The sequence below is a fragment of the Sturnus vulgaris genome, chromosome 2, assembly GCF_052056855.1.
Source record: "Sturnus vulgaris isolate bStuVul1 chromosome 2, bStuVul1.hap1, whole genome shotgun sequence".
In the NCBI taxonomy this organism is placed as follows: Eukaryota; Metazoa; Chordata; class Aves; order Passeriformes; family Sturnidae; genus Sturnus; species Sturnus vulgaris.
In genome coordinates, this window is record NC_142244.1 from 4,226,582 (window position 1) to 4,238,300 (window position 11,719).

Genomic DNA, 11,719 nt, shown 5'->3' on the forward strand with positions numbered 1-11,719 from the left:
GAAACTAATGGATGGGTCAGATCTTTACTGCAGAGTGAAACTAGTCACCTTCTGAAAATTCTTCCTTTACATTTCTCCTCCAATTATAGAGTCCAGGAAATTCCTACACTGGAATTAGAAAAATGACTTCTGGATGACCAAGTTGGCTGAAATAAAATCTATTTAAAACATAAAAACTGTTTACAGCACCTGAATTTATTTAAGAAATAGAAGGTCACAAATTAAAAACATTATTTTGCTGATGAGCCAGTTTAAGCTACAAAACCATAAAAACTGAGTATTCATAAAATATGCAGCATATGTGAGGTAAGATCCTGTGGTCTATGCACTGGACTGTAAGTCAAGTGCTATGAGTTCTTGTCCAAAAATTCATCAAACACTTCCTATTTCATCCATGCAATTACTTACATGTCAGTTTGTCAAGATTCAGCGTGAAAAAATGGAATACTACCTTTTCCTTACAAGCACCTTGTAAGGATGATGATTTAAATAATCATTTAAATTACTGGTCTAATCCCCAGGTCCATTCTTTCTATCTTAGAAGAGATGATCAACAAATCAGGAATCCCTCTGGTTCAAAAAGCAAACTGACCAAAACCAGAAGGGACAAAGATTCTTTTCTTTTGTTTTGGCATCATCATTTCATTTTTAAGACTGTCCCCAGATTTAAATGCATTTAAAATAAACACTATTCTGAAACTGTAAGATTTTCAAACTATGGAAATTATCACTACAAACCCATGTGAGTCTCAAAGCTAACATCAGAGAATTATTAAAAACTATGCAAAACAAGAAAAAAAATTCTTAAGAGGTACCTTTTGAATTATCTGGAGAAATATAACCCATTTCAGATCCATCTGAAAAGAAAAACAAAATTCCCCGATATTTAATAAAAATCTTTGCTGAATAGGAAGCAATAATGCCATTTTAACTGTAGTGTAGGCTTAAATAGAAGCTGCTAAAATCCAGTAACAAAGTTATTGATTATATAATTTTTGTCTTCCAAATATTTCTCTCCCACAAAATTCAGTAAAAGACTGTATTTATATGAAAGGCTACCAATGACTACTATTAAAGTACACTGTATAAAGAAGTGAGAGCAGAGAAATTCTGATGATACTTTTTTTCTGATTTATACCATATAGAAAGGGACAGAACCTTTCACCCCAATACTATCATGTCCAACTTTCCTAAAACTACCTTCCTTATGCTGAATTTAACTCAAATTCATGTAGAATTATCTTCCATGTGACAGAGACAAATTAAGATTATTAATGAACCACAGCACACAATGAGAGTAATGACTCTGATAAAAATTAATAACATCATTTTCAAGTCATACCTTTGCTAAATCATCAAGAATGACTTTCCTTTCATCATTATTGTTGCAACAATGAAGTACACTGTATAAAATATCAACCAGGAAATGAGTGTCTTTCCTCCAGTCTTCTTTCAGCCAAGTTATTAAATTCATATACAGAAATTGTACAGATGGACTTCGGTTATGAGCTTTCACTTCATTTTGGGATTCAGCTTCAGCAGGCCTTACATCATTTCCCTGCTCTAAAAGTACTTGGAAAACTCTGTTTGAGGAAAAAGAGTTGAGCAGAGCAGAGAGAAATTTCAAATGCTGTTCTGACTTCTGTTCATTGACATACACAATGCTCAGCTCAGCCAGGTTGCAGACTAAGTTCTCTAGAGGTTCTTTCCTTAGACGTGAAGTTTGCTGCAAGTCAGCCTGAATTTCAGAGTCACCATTTCTCACTTCCATGAGCTTTCGACTCTCTGTATTCCTTTCAGATTCATTCTCATCTGTAAATCTGATTTTTAGAGATTTTCTATTGTTTGGTTTTGTAGCACTCTTTGGATTCTGAAGAATTTCTAGCATACCAGATATGGCAAACAGTAATTTCTCATCAGCATCCAACCTATCAACATGAAGCATACACATTTTTAAAAGATGGTCCCAAAAATCTGACAATAGTTTCTGGAAAACTTCATCTGTACCATCTTCATTGGAGAGTTCTGCTTTAGCTTCCCAAGAACTCAGCATTTCTGCTGTTTGATAAAATAATGGTCCACTTTGTAACTTGGGCTCCTTAAGTACAGCATTGGTAAAAGGAATTAGCTGTAAAGACAAAAAAAGTATTAAAGAACAGTGATCCAATTCATAAAATCATTTTACTCTTTATAACGCCAAGAAATTATATGATTCTGAAAAACATTCTGGAAGCAATTTTGCAAATATCAGAATTATTCACGTTTGAACACTTTATAAAAATATACAGGATGGTAGGCAATTATTTTCCCCTTAAATATAACTCTAAATGCACAGTAAAAAGGATGATTTCATAGGAAGAAAAAAAAAAATCCAGTACCTTTACTTTTGTTATACACTGCTCTCTATAACTCCCTGAAAGGAGGTGGGGGTGGGTCTCCTCTGCCATGTCTCAAGTGAAAGGATGAGAAGGAATGGCCTTAAATTGCAGCAGGGGAAATTCAGACTAGGTATTAGAAAAAAAAAACAATCACTGGCAGCGTGGCCAGGCATTGAAATAAGTTGCCCAGGGAGGTGATGGAGTCACCACCTCTGGAAGTGCTGAAGAGACACCTGGATGAGGCTCTTGGGGACATGCTCTGGGGCAGTTTACGTGGTGCTGGGCTGATGGTGGGTGGGACTGGATGATCTCAAAGGTCTTTTCCAGCCTTGACAATTCTGTGTGGTTTTTTTTCATAAAATCTAGGGAAATTCTCAAAGGATAAGTAAATCCTCAGCTAAAATTCACATTTTTCTTTAATTTTGACTTATTAAATGTACACACAACAACATTCAGTATTTCTGATTAATACCTGGTCACATATAAGCATTTGATGAATTTGGCTTTGGTCTTCTTCTCCTTTCTGTAGTACAGCAAAGCACAGACACTCCATAAATGCAGTTGTAATTGCTGAACTTTCTGAAGAGCTGGCTATTGTCCTCTCATTTGACAACCTGAGAAAGAACACATGGTCAGCTGTGCTTCCAAGAAACCCAGTATGAATGTCATCAATGTACCCTCAGTTATGTTGTTCTGATCCAGACACCAGTATGGGACCATAGAATCATTTACAGGAGTCAGATTAAAATAAATTCAATTTAGAAAGTTGATAAACCCAGGTATTTATTAGAACCTGTATCAAAATATCTTCTTCATCTGGTCTTAGCATTCAGAAGAAAAAAGATCTATGTAAGCAGAGAAACCATATACAGCTTAGCACACTGTCATGTTTCATACAGCTGTCAAAACTCTTGCAATTTTACACACACACCACAGAGGTTCAAAAAGCGTGACTTTCTGTCATTGAAGAAAAAAAGAGAAAAAAAAGTGGAAGGAAAAAAAAGAGAAAAAAAAAGAAAACCATCTAAAGACAGTCTCACCAGTTTTGAGTCTGACAACGTGCAATTTCTTTGCTTCTTAATGAATATTAGATCACAGAAATATTAGTCACTGTACTACATGTAATAAAATCCTATACACTTTTCAAACAAACCCCTACATAACTCTCTTCTCCAAGAGCTCTGCTAATTGCCACACAAACATCAGCCAAGAACTGATTTTTTTTTAAATAAATGAAATTTCAGTATTTCATAAAATAATTTCTATATGTTTTTGAGTACACAATGCACTGATGCACATTTAAATTACATTTGATAGAAAGGTGGTTTTGATGCATTTTAAAAACACAAAATAAATGCAGTTTCATCCTTTAAAAATGAGTATCATGAGAATTACAGTTCCTACATAAAGGAAATGGCACTATCATAAGGTTAATCCCCTCTCTAAGAATTACACACCGGTGAGAAGAGCCTGATTCTTAAGAGTCACCCTTAATTATAATTAATGTTCGATATTCAAATTTGTCATGGAATAAACACAAAGCTTTGACAAGGAAATATAAGAATGCTTCATGTAAGGAAGCTGTAGTAAAATCAAAAGGAAAGCTGAAGGTTTAAGATGACAGAACATCCACAAAGGACTGACTCCAGTTTTGGATATTGAAAGAATTTTTTAAAAAAATATTATCTCATTCATCTTTAAATGCTTAAAGATTAGTTTCTTTATTTCCAAATAAAGAGACTGATTCCAAATTAATAAATTTTTGGTCCATACCCTTGACTTATAGAGCTGAAAAAAACTCTGAAGTATTCCAGCTTTGGTTCCACAACGTCAGGAGGCACCTTGCTAATGAAGGGCAGGAGGTTTGGGTAGATAACTGTAGCTAATCCTCGCCCACCTTCTCGAAGCACTGTCCAGAGCTTTGGCAGAACTCCTTTTCTGGCATTTACATGACTCCAACAGTCCTACAGAAAGAAATTGGCTTACTAGAAATTAAACAACAATATGTTGCCTCAGAAGAACTCCCAAGGTAAGCATTTAACCTACCTCCCTGTATTAGAGCTGAAACAAGTCATTGTGAAATTGAAATTCTGTTAAGCTACTCACTTGCCAGTATTCTTTAAAATCATTTTCTCCCTATACTGGCGGCTTGTGAAGTGATAAAACTATTTCTGCATTGTTTAAAATCAGCTGACCTTCCTTGTTAGCCAATCAAAGGTTTCTCTTTATAATGCTTTCTTGCTGCTTCATAGAAATCAGTACTGTAATTAGTCCTGTATTTAATTTTAAGTTCTCATTACCAAGGCCAATCAATAACTGACCTTAGAAGTATCACTAACTTCAAAACTGTCTTCAAAAATTTTCCGATGGTTAGAAAATGCATTGGAACTTCAACCTCCCTAAATTTTTTGTCATCTGATCTATTTTATTTCTTATCATACTTTAGTTCAAGGTACCTATATTTATAACAAGCTGAACAAAGACTGTTTAGGGGTTTTTCTTCAGGAAAACTTGTTACAGTTCATTCCAGCAGTTCAAAAGGGAATCTGCAGCAATAAACCCTCAAAGCATCCCAGTCTATGGCAACATCTCATGCTGCTAATAAATTCAAAGCCGGTGTTTCACTTAAAATTAAGAGAAATTTAAAAAAAAAGAAAGCTGTAGAACACTTACATTTGAAGGGGAAACAAACTAACCAAAAATGCACTGCAGGTCATTTTTATACCTTTCTTTAACAAAGAAAAAGGTTTTAAGTATTATTTGACTTACTAGTAACTATAATTAATGAAAGAGTTTCAGGTTAATTAAATTTAATTCATAAAACAGCTCTAATTTTCAGATATGCTGGATGTGATATATTTACACTGAAAGAAGGAGGATGTAGCCATAAGGAGTTCCTGTTATTAATCATAAAGAAAACCCAGTCAAGCCTGTCTTCCTAAGTCTACACAGAGAACAACACCTGGTGAAAAGTTAAATCTGATGAAAATATCTGCCCCTTACACCTCACACATTACCTCAATAGTGGTGACAGTATAAAGCACAGCTTCCCAAAGAGCAGGACACACCACTGCATCACTGTCATCAATGCTGAGAAGAACAGCAGGACAAACTCTTGGTGCTTCAGCTTTCACCACCTCAGGCAAGTGCTGGCAAAAAGCAGAAATCAGCTCAAAGAAAGCTGAGCGAACCTGACAGAGGCCACAGAAGGAAAAAACAGAATTTGTCACTACATGTAGTTTATAAGATTCCTTTTGAAGTCAACAAAACCTTACAATACACACCATCCCCATATTTTATCATATTCAACAAAGATTAAAATATTATTAAAAACAAAGGAAACAAAGCAGTTATTGAACAAATATTTTAACATCATTTGTTTAGTGGTAAAATGCTTGTCAAAATTGCATTTTTACATACTTCTCCAAAGGCTTTTTTTTTCCAAAAGCAACTTAAAAACTTTTAAACAAAATACTATTGCATGAATTCATTACTTTATGTACTGCTGGTCTTGGCAGACTAAAGACCAGTCAAATGGTTTAAAAAATGAAAATCCCAAAGCACTAAGAAAACATGCTGTAAGTTGAAAGAGTTTGTATCTTCTACATGAATTTTAAATTATGGCAGATTGCCAAGAAGTAGATCATGATGATATGGAAATAAAAATTCAGCCTACTGGATAAATTTTCAAGTAATATTGTCTATATTGAGTTTGGGGGTTTTTTTTAACATTAAGTCTGGTCAGATATTATTCCCAGATCAAAAAGATTTATAATTATGTTAACTGAACAGTCTCTTTAGCCTTTCTGGAATCTACCTAGAAACCTGAAGGCTGCTTCAAACCTAAGCAAAGTACCAAGTTCATCCTTGTAGAACACAAGCAATTAACACTTCCTTAGGTTAAGGGTATTACCTTTAACAAAAACCAAGCAAAATAAAGAAGAAATTAAAAAGTCACCTGTGATACACTGTTTTTGCTATATTTCCAAAATTTGTTTTGGGACAGAAGCGACATTAACTTTTCCTCCAATGAATGCATCTCTTTCTTTGGCAACATGCTGAGCAACTTTTTTAAAGCTAATAAGGAACAGGTCAGAATCCGGAAAAATTTGGCTTCCCTTTCTTCTTCTGGTACAGTTCTCGGAAAGCAAAACAAATAAAAAGTTACAAGTGGACTGCAAATAAGCCAGCAGGCATCCCAAGTTTGTCTAAATTAAACTTTCTTTTGTGGTTGGTTTTTGTTGTTTTTTTTTTTATTTCAGGTGCCAATAATGTAAATAGATAAACTTTCCATAAGTTCTAAATTACACTGTAAAGTGTTAGAAAAAAAGACGTTTCAAGGCATCTCATCTTCCAGCTACTCACAAATGCTTTTCTTAAAAGAGAAAGAGCTGAAACAAGAATTAAATAATTGATAACACTTTTAAAACCATTTATACTTAAGTACCAACCAAGTTGCTAGGATCTGGACTCAAATAATTATTCTATCTTCCTGAAACAAAACTAAATTTACTACTTCCAGGGATGGAGAACCCAATAAAGACCAAGATTTAAAGACTTAAAGATAAATTTAAGCAGGCAAACATACTGAGGGTCACTGAGTGTATCAGCTGTTTCCTTCAGAAGGTGATCCTGAAGTACCTATGGGGGAAAAAATAATGCATATAAACACTAAGAAATCTAATACTTATATGTGAACAATATAGTCCACACATTATTGAGAGACAGCCCTATAATAAAATTTCACAACCTCTGAATTGTCTAATATTTTTAGACATGCTAGTAAACATGCTAGAAAATAATTTGACTCATGCTGAACATAGTAGCTGTGGTACTGCCTGAATTAAGTCTTCATAATACTTAGTAAATACTTATGCCAATGTGCTCCTGCTAAAAGGAAGCTAAACTGAGGCAAATCAAAACAGGTAGCTTTGTACATGATGGGCCAGCAACGCAATCTTTTACCTTTTTTTAATTCAGTCAATTGAGTATCATCTGACTGGCAGAAGAGCATAATCCTTGGTCAGAATTAAACTTGTAGATGATGAAACATTGCTCAGCATTTTTCATTCCTTTTTCACTGTAGCTAAACTACTCCAGCATCATTATTCCATCAGTCAGCAACATTATGTGTTGACTGAACATCATTACATAGGAATGCACACAAGGAAATGCACTATTCATTCCTTTGGTTCCAGCCACTCTCATCTCAAGTCCAAAACAACACATGTATTTTTTTCTCTGCATTCTTTATTCCTCTTCTTTTTTATATTTGCTTACAGAAGAAATCCTTCCCTGTAAGGGTGGTGAGGCCCTGGCACAGGTTGTCCAGAGAAGCTGGGGCTGCACCATCCCTGGGAGTGTTCAAGGCGTGGTTGGACAGGGCTTGGAGAAACCTGGTCTAGTGGGAGGTGTCCCTGCACATGGCAGGGGGTGGAACATGAAGACCTTTTAAAAGGTCCCTTCCAACCCAAACCATCCTATGGTTCTCTTCACAGGAGCAAAGTTTCAGGCAAGAAAGAAATTTAACCATGAAGAACAGACAGGGGAAGGATGACTTTTAAATTTCTAATATAGGTTGTTATATACAAAGACTTAAAGAAATACAAAAGTATAGACTCACATTAAGAATTTCATCCTTACAGAATACTAAGGCTTCAGGTTGTTTGCTTGAAGGAAAAGCTTTTTCAAAAGCTACTTTTGCAGCAGAAGCAGCAGGGGAGTAAGTGTCACACTGAGCAATCAGCCAGTAACCCATGATACTTTTTAAGTAAGGAGCTAAGTGTTTTTTTACTTTAAGAATCAGTTGCTCAAAAGATTGCTGAGTTGCTTCTCGAACACGCCGATCATGATCCTGTTAAACAAAGAAAAGAAGGAGAAAAAGAGAAAGGTTTATTGGTTTAAGAAATGTACCTTTGCTTTCAGGTACTTCCAAGCAAAAGTGGTGATTAAAAAGCCATATTGGCCATTAACTGGATTTGAAACATAGACTTCAAAATACACATCAATGACAAAAAAAGTTTTGGTATCCCAAGGTATGGGGAGAGTTCTAATTTACTAGCACCATATTCCCAAAGTGTTGTACACTCAGAACTGTTACCTTTCCCTGATATTTCTAACAACAGGGTTTTTTTCCAATTTATACATTTTACAGACAGACAAGAGGCAGGAGAAACAGAAAGCCTTGAAGACATATTTTATATTAGAACTACCATAAAGCTGTGCATTGTTATCCTTTATTTGCACATGAATTTACAACACCCTGATTTTCTACACTCTTGACTCCAGAAAGAAACAGTAGGAATCACTCTAATGGGTAAGAATAGTGATTCATTTCATCCCATATCATGTTTTCAACAGTAGCCATTCTAAACAGCTTGGAAATACAATAAATATATCAAGAAACTTATTGTTAATCTGGCTACACATGGCCTTTTCATAGTTGGGTTTGGGGTTTTTTTTAGTGTTAAGTCTGGTCAGATATTGGTCCTACATGAAGATTTATAATTATGTTAACTGAACAGACTCTCTAGCCTTTCTGGAATCCACATAAAAGAACTTTTCCTAAGAAATATAGTACCATCTTTTAAACATTAAGGTCTAACAGACCTATCAAGGAAGTTCAGCCCAGACACCAACAATTCAAGATTCCACCCACTGCCAACACTAAAATATGTCCACAAAAAAAAGAACAGCATTTTCCTTCAACTTTGATGTTTCTTCTAAAACAAGTCAGTAATTCCAACAAAGGTAGATAGGCCAACAAAGACCACTTTAGAGGTAATCACAGGATATATACAGCTAAGTTCTTCATTTAAATACTTCAATACTTACTAGTGAAATTTTACAATAAATTCTCGGCCAGTAAGGAAGAACACCTTTAACAACTTCTGCTTCTCTTTCCTTGCACATCATCCCAAACTCTTGCATAGCCTAAAATCAAAATATCAAGAGCATAACTTAGGAAGTCAGGCAGATATATTCTGTAATTTACCAGTTTGTATCTGAAACTGCAACAACCTTTTCCAAAAATCAATTCATTTCTTGCAAATGAGCATCTACAGAGATAATTGCATGATGGACCTTGCTATAGGTTATCCAAGATATCTTCTGGATTGCAGTTCTAGCAAATCCACCAAAGTGAAATTAGTATTAATTACTTTCTATTCCTCTTCCACCACTGAGAAAACTGCATTATTCACCAATTTAAAAAATAAATAAATTATAGGGGCAAAGGATAAACCTACTTTTAACTTGGTTGTGACATCCCTTTTAGAAAGTTTTCGCAACACCATTCGGAAATCAGCATCCACAAGGCTGTCTATTTCCTCTGCTCCTTGAATTGCAGGAACATATCCTAGATCACTCTGAGATGTTCCAAAGCCGATAAAGCCAGGCACTGTTCCACGTTCTTTGGCAAGGAGCTCAGCAGCTCGGCCACTGCTAGAAGGCTGACAAAAAACAGGGACAGGAGTCAATTATCTACTTAATTTTATTTTGCACACATCATGCATTTGAAAATATGATCCTATTTATATTGTATAATTAACCTTCTAATTAAAATAAAGTCTCTCAAAGAAGAGTCCACCTGTACTTTAAACATAGAAGTTTGACCTAAAAATGATTCTTCTCTTTAGTATCAGGCTGAGAAAGTTGGGGCTGTTCAGTCTGGAAAAGAAAATGCTCCAGGGAGCCCTCACCCTTCCAGTATCACCAAGGATCCTGAAAGGAAGCTGGACAGAAGTCTTCATCAGGAACTGAAGCGATAGGACAAGAAGAAATTGCTTCAAACTGAAACAAAATAGGTTTATATCAGGTATGAAATTCTTGCCTGTGAGGGTGGTGAAGCCCTGGCACAGGTTGCCCAGAAAAGCTGGGGCTGCCCCATCCCTGGAAGTGTTCAAGGCCAGGTTGGATGGGGATGGGTGCAACTTGGTCTAGTGGAAGGTGTCCCTGCCCATGGCAGGGGGTGGGACTGGTTGAGCTTTAATGTCCCTTCCAACCCAAACCAATAGACTCTGTGAGTCTATTCGATGATTCTGTGAATCAGAATTCTCTTTTCTCATAATGCATGAATACTTATGGAATTTTTTACTGTGTTTATTGCTTTATATTTTTTTTTGCTACCAAAAAAAAAAAAAAAAAAAAAAAAAAAAAAAAAACAAACAGAAAACTATCTTCTGCAAGCAAACAATTTATTAAGAAACTATTTACCCGCTTCACTACTTCTGGTTTTCCTAGCTATCATGGGCCAATACAGCTACCAGGGAATGCTCCTTTTTTCTCTGAACAAATAAAAACACATAGACTAAAGAAAGGATTCTCCCATCAACCAAGTGGCCAAAAATTGTTTAGAGGAATGGAGTAAAAGCATGCATATGTAACAAGTATAATAAATACCACCACACAGTGTGTGTTTTGGAGCTCAGCACCTCTTCTAGTTTACCACTTTGCTCATTGTATTACTGGCTCAGGTTTGTTTCAACCACACTCTTTTGGAAAAACTGCTCCAAAACTTACTGATGCTTTAATATCCCCTGGGACAATACCTTTTATTTTCTAATGACAACAGCAGTTTTGTAAGCCTGTGGGGTTTAAATCACCTTTTCTGCATGTGAGCTGTTCAGGACATGCTGCTTTGCGTTCCCTAGTCATCCCTAAATCCAGGGAAGAATTAGGGAACCCGAACACCAGACTTCTCCCACAATCCTGAGTGACAGGACAGATGTCACATCATCTCTGGCCTTTTGGCAAGAGAGTACTCTCAGACTGCACAGAAAAACACACCGAATGTACCACCGGCACCTTGATGAACCTACAATCTACACCCGCAGTGCTTTTGCCGCCCCTCTCCGTACAAACACCGCAGCAGCGGCAGTCGCACTGCCCTAAAGCGCGGCCCAGCCAAGAGGCGGCCCGGGCCCGGCCCCAGCTAACCCAGCCGGGCCCGGAGACCGCTCTGCCCCACGGTGGGAGCCGAGCTCTGCCGGCCCGCGGCCCCCGGAGCGCCGGAACTGCCAGTGCCCGAGGCCCGGCCAGGCCCCACCGCCCTCCCCGGCCCCGCGCTCACCCGCAGGTTGCCCTTGGTTCGCTGCTTGTTCTTGCCCCCCATGGCGGCGGCGGCACCGGGACCGGGGCCCGGCCGCAGCCACCGCGGGCACCGCGACACTTCCGGGGCGGGGCCGCGCGGCGCGGGAGGGAATCTGCCGCGAGTGGCCTTAAACTCAACAACATCCTTTAAAGAAAAAAAAAATAAAATGCATCGATCTTAAACTTCGCGCGTCCCGTGGGGCCTTTACGGAGTCACGGCGTTCTTGTACACTTACAAGGACTTTGGATTT

At 37.2% G+C, this 11,719-nt stretch overlaps 1 protein-coding gene across 1 annotated transcript in view; it reads right to left on the reverse strand.

Annotated features, from left to right (window-relative positions):
- Positions 1-11,542, reverse strand: part of LTN1 (listerin E3 ubiquitin protein ligase 1) — a 30,924-nt gene extending 19,382 nt beyond the window's left edge. The window contains exons 1-11 of the mRNA XM_014882028.2: positions 11,449-11,542; positions 9,626-9,829; positions 9,213-9,311; positions 8,002-8,232; positions 6,967-7,019; positions 6,337-6,517; positions 5,396-5,569; positions 4,152-4,342; positions 2,851-2,992; positions 1,343-2,128; positions 816-857 (exon numbers count right to left, since the gene is read on the reverse strand). Coding sequence (XP_014737514.2) covers positions 816-857; positions 1,343-2,128; positions 2,851-2,992; positions 4,152-4,342; positions 5,396-5,569; positions 6,337-6,517; positions 6,967-7,019; positions 8,002-8,232; positions 9,213-9,311; positions 9,626-9,829; positions 11,449-11,490 — 2,145 coding nt within the window. The 5' untranslated portion in view covers positions 11,491-11,542. The remainder of the gene's footprint in view (positions 1-815; positions 858-1,342; positions 2,129-2,850; positions 2,993-4,151; positions 4,343-5,395; positions 5,570-6,336; positions 6,518-6,966; positions 7,020-8,001; positions 8,233-9,212; positions 9,312-9,625; positions 9,830-11,448) is intronic.
- Between the last annotated feature and the right edge of the window lie 177 nt (positions 11,543-11,719).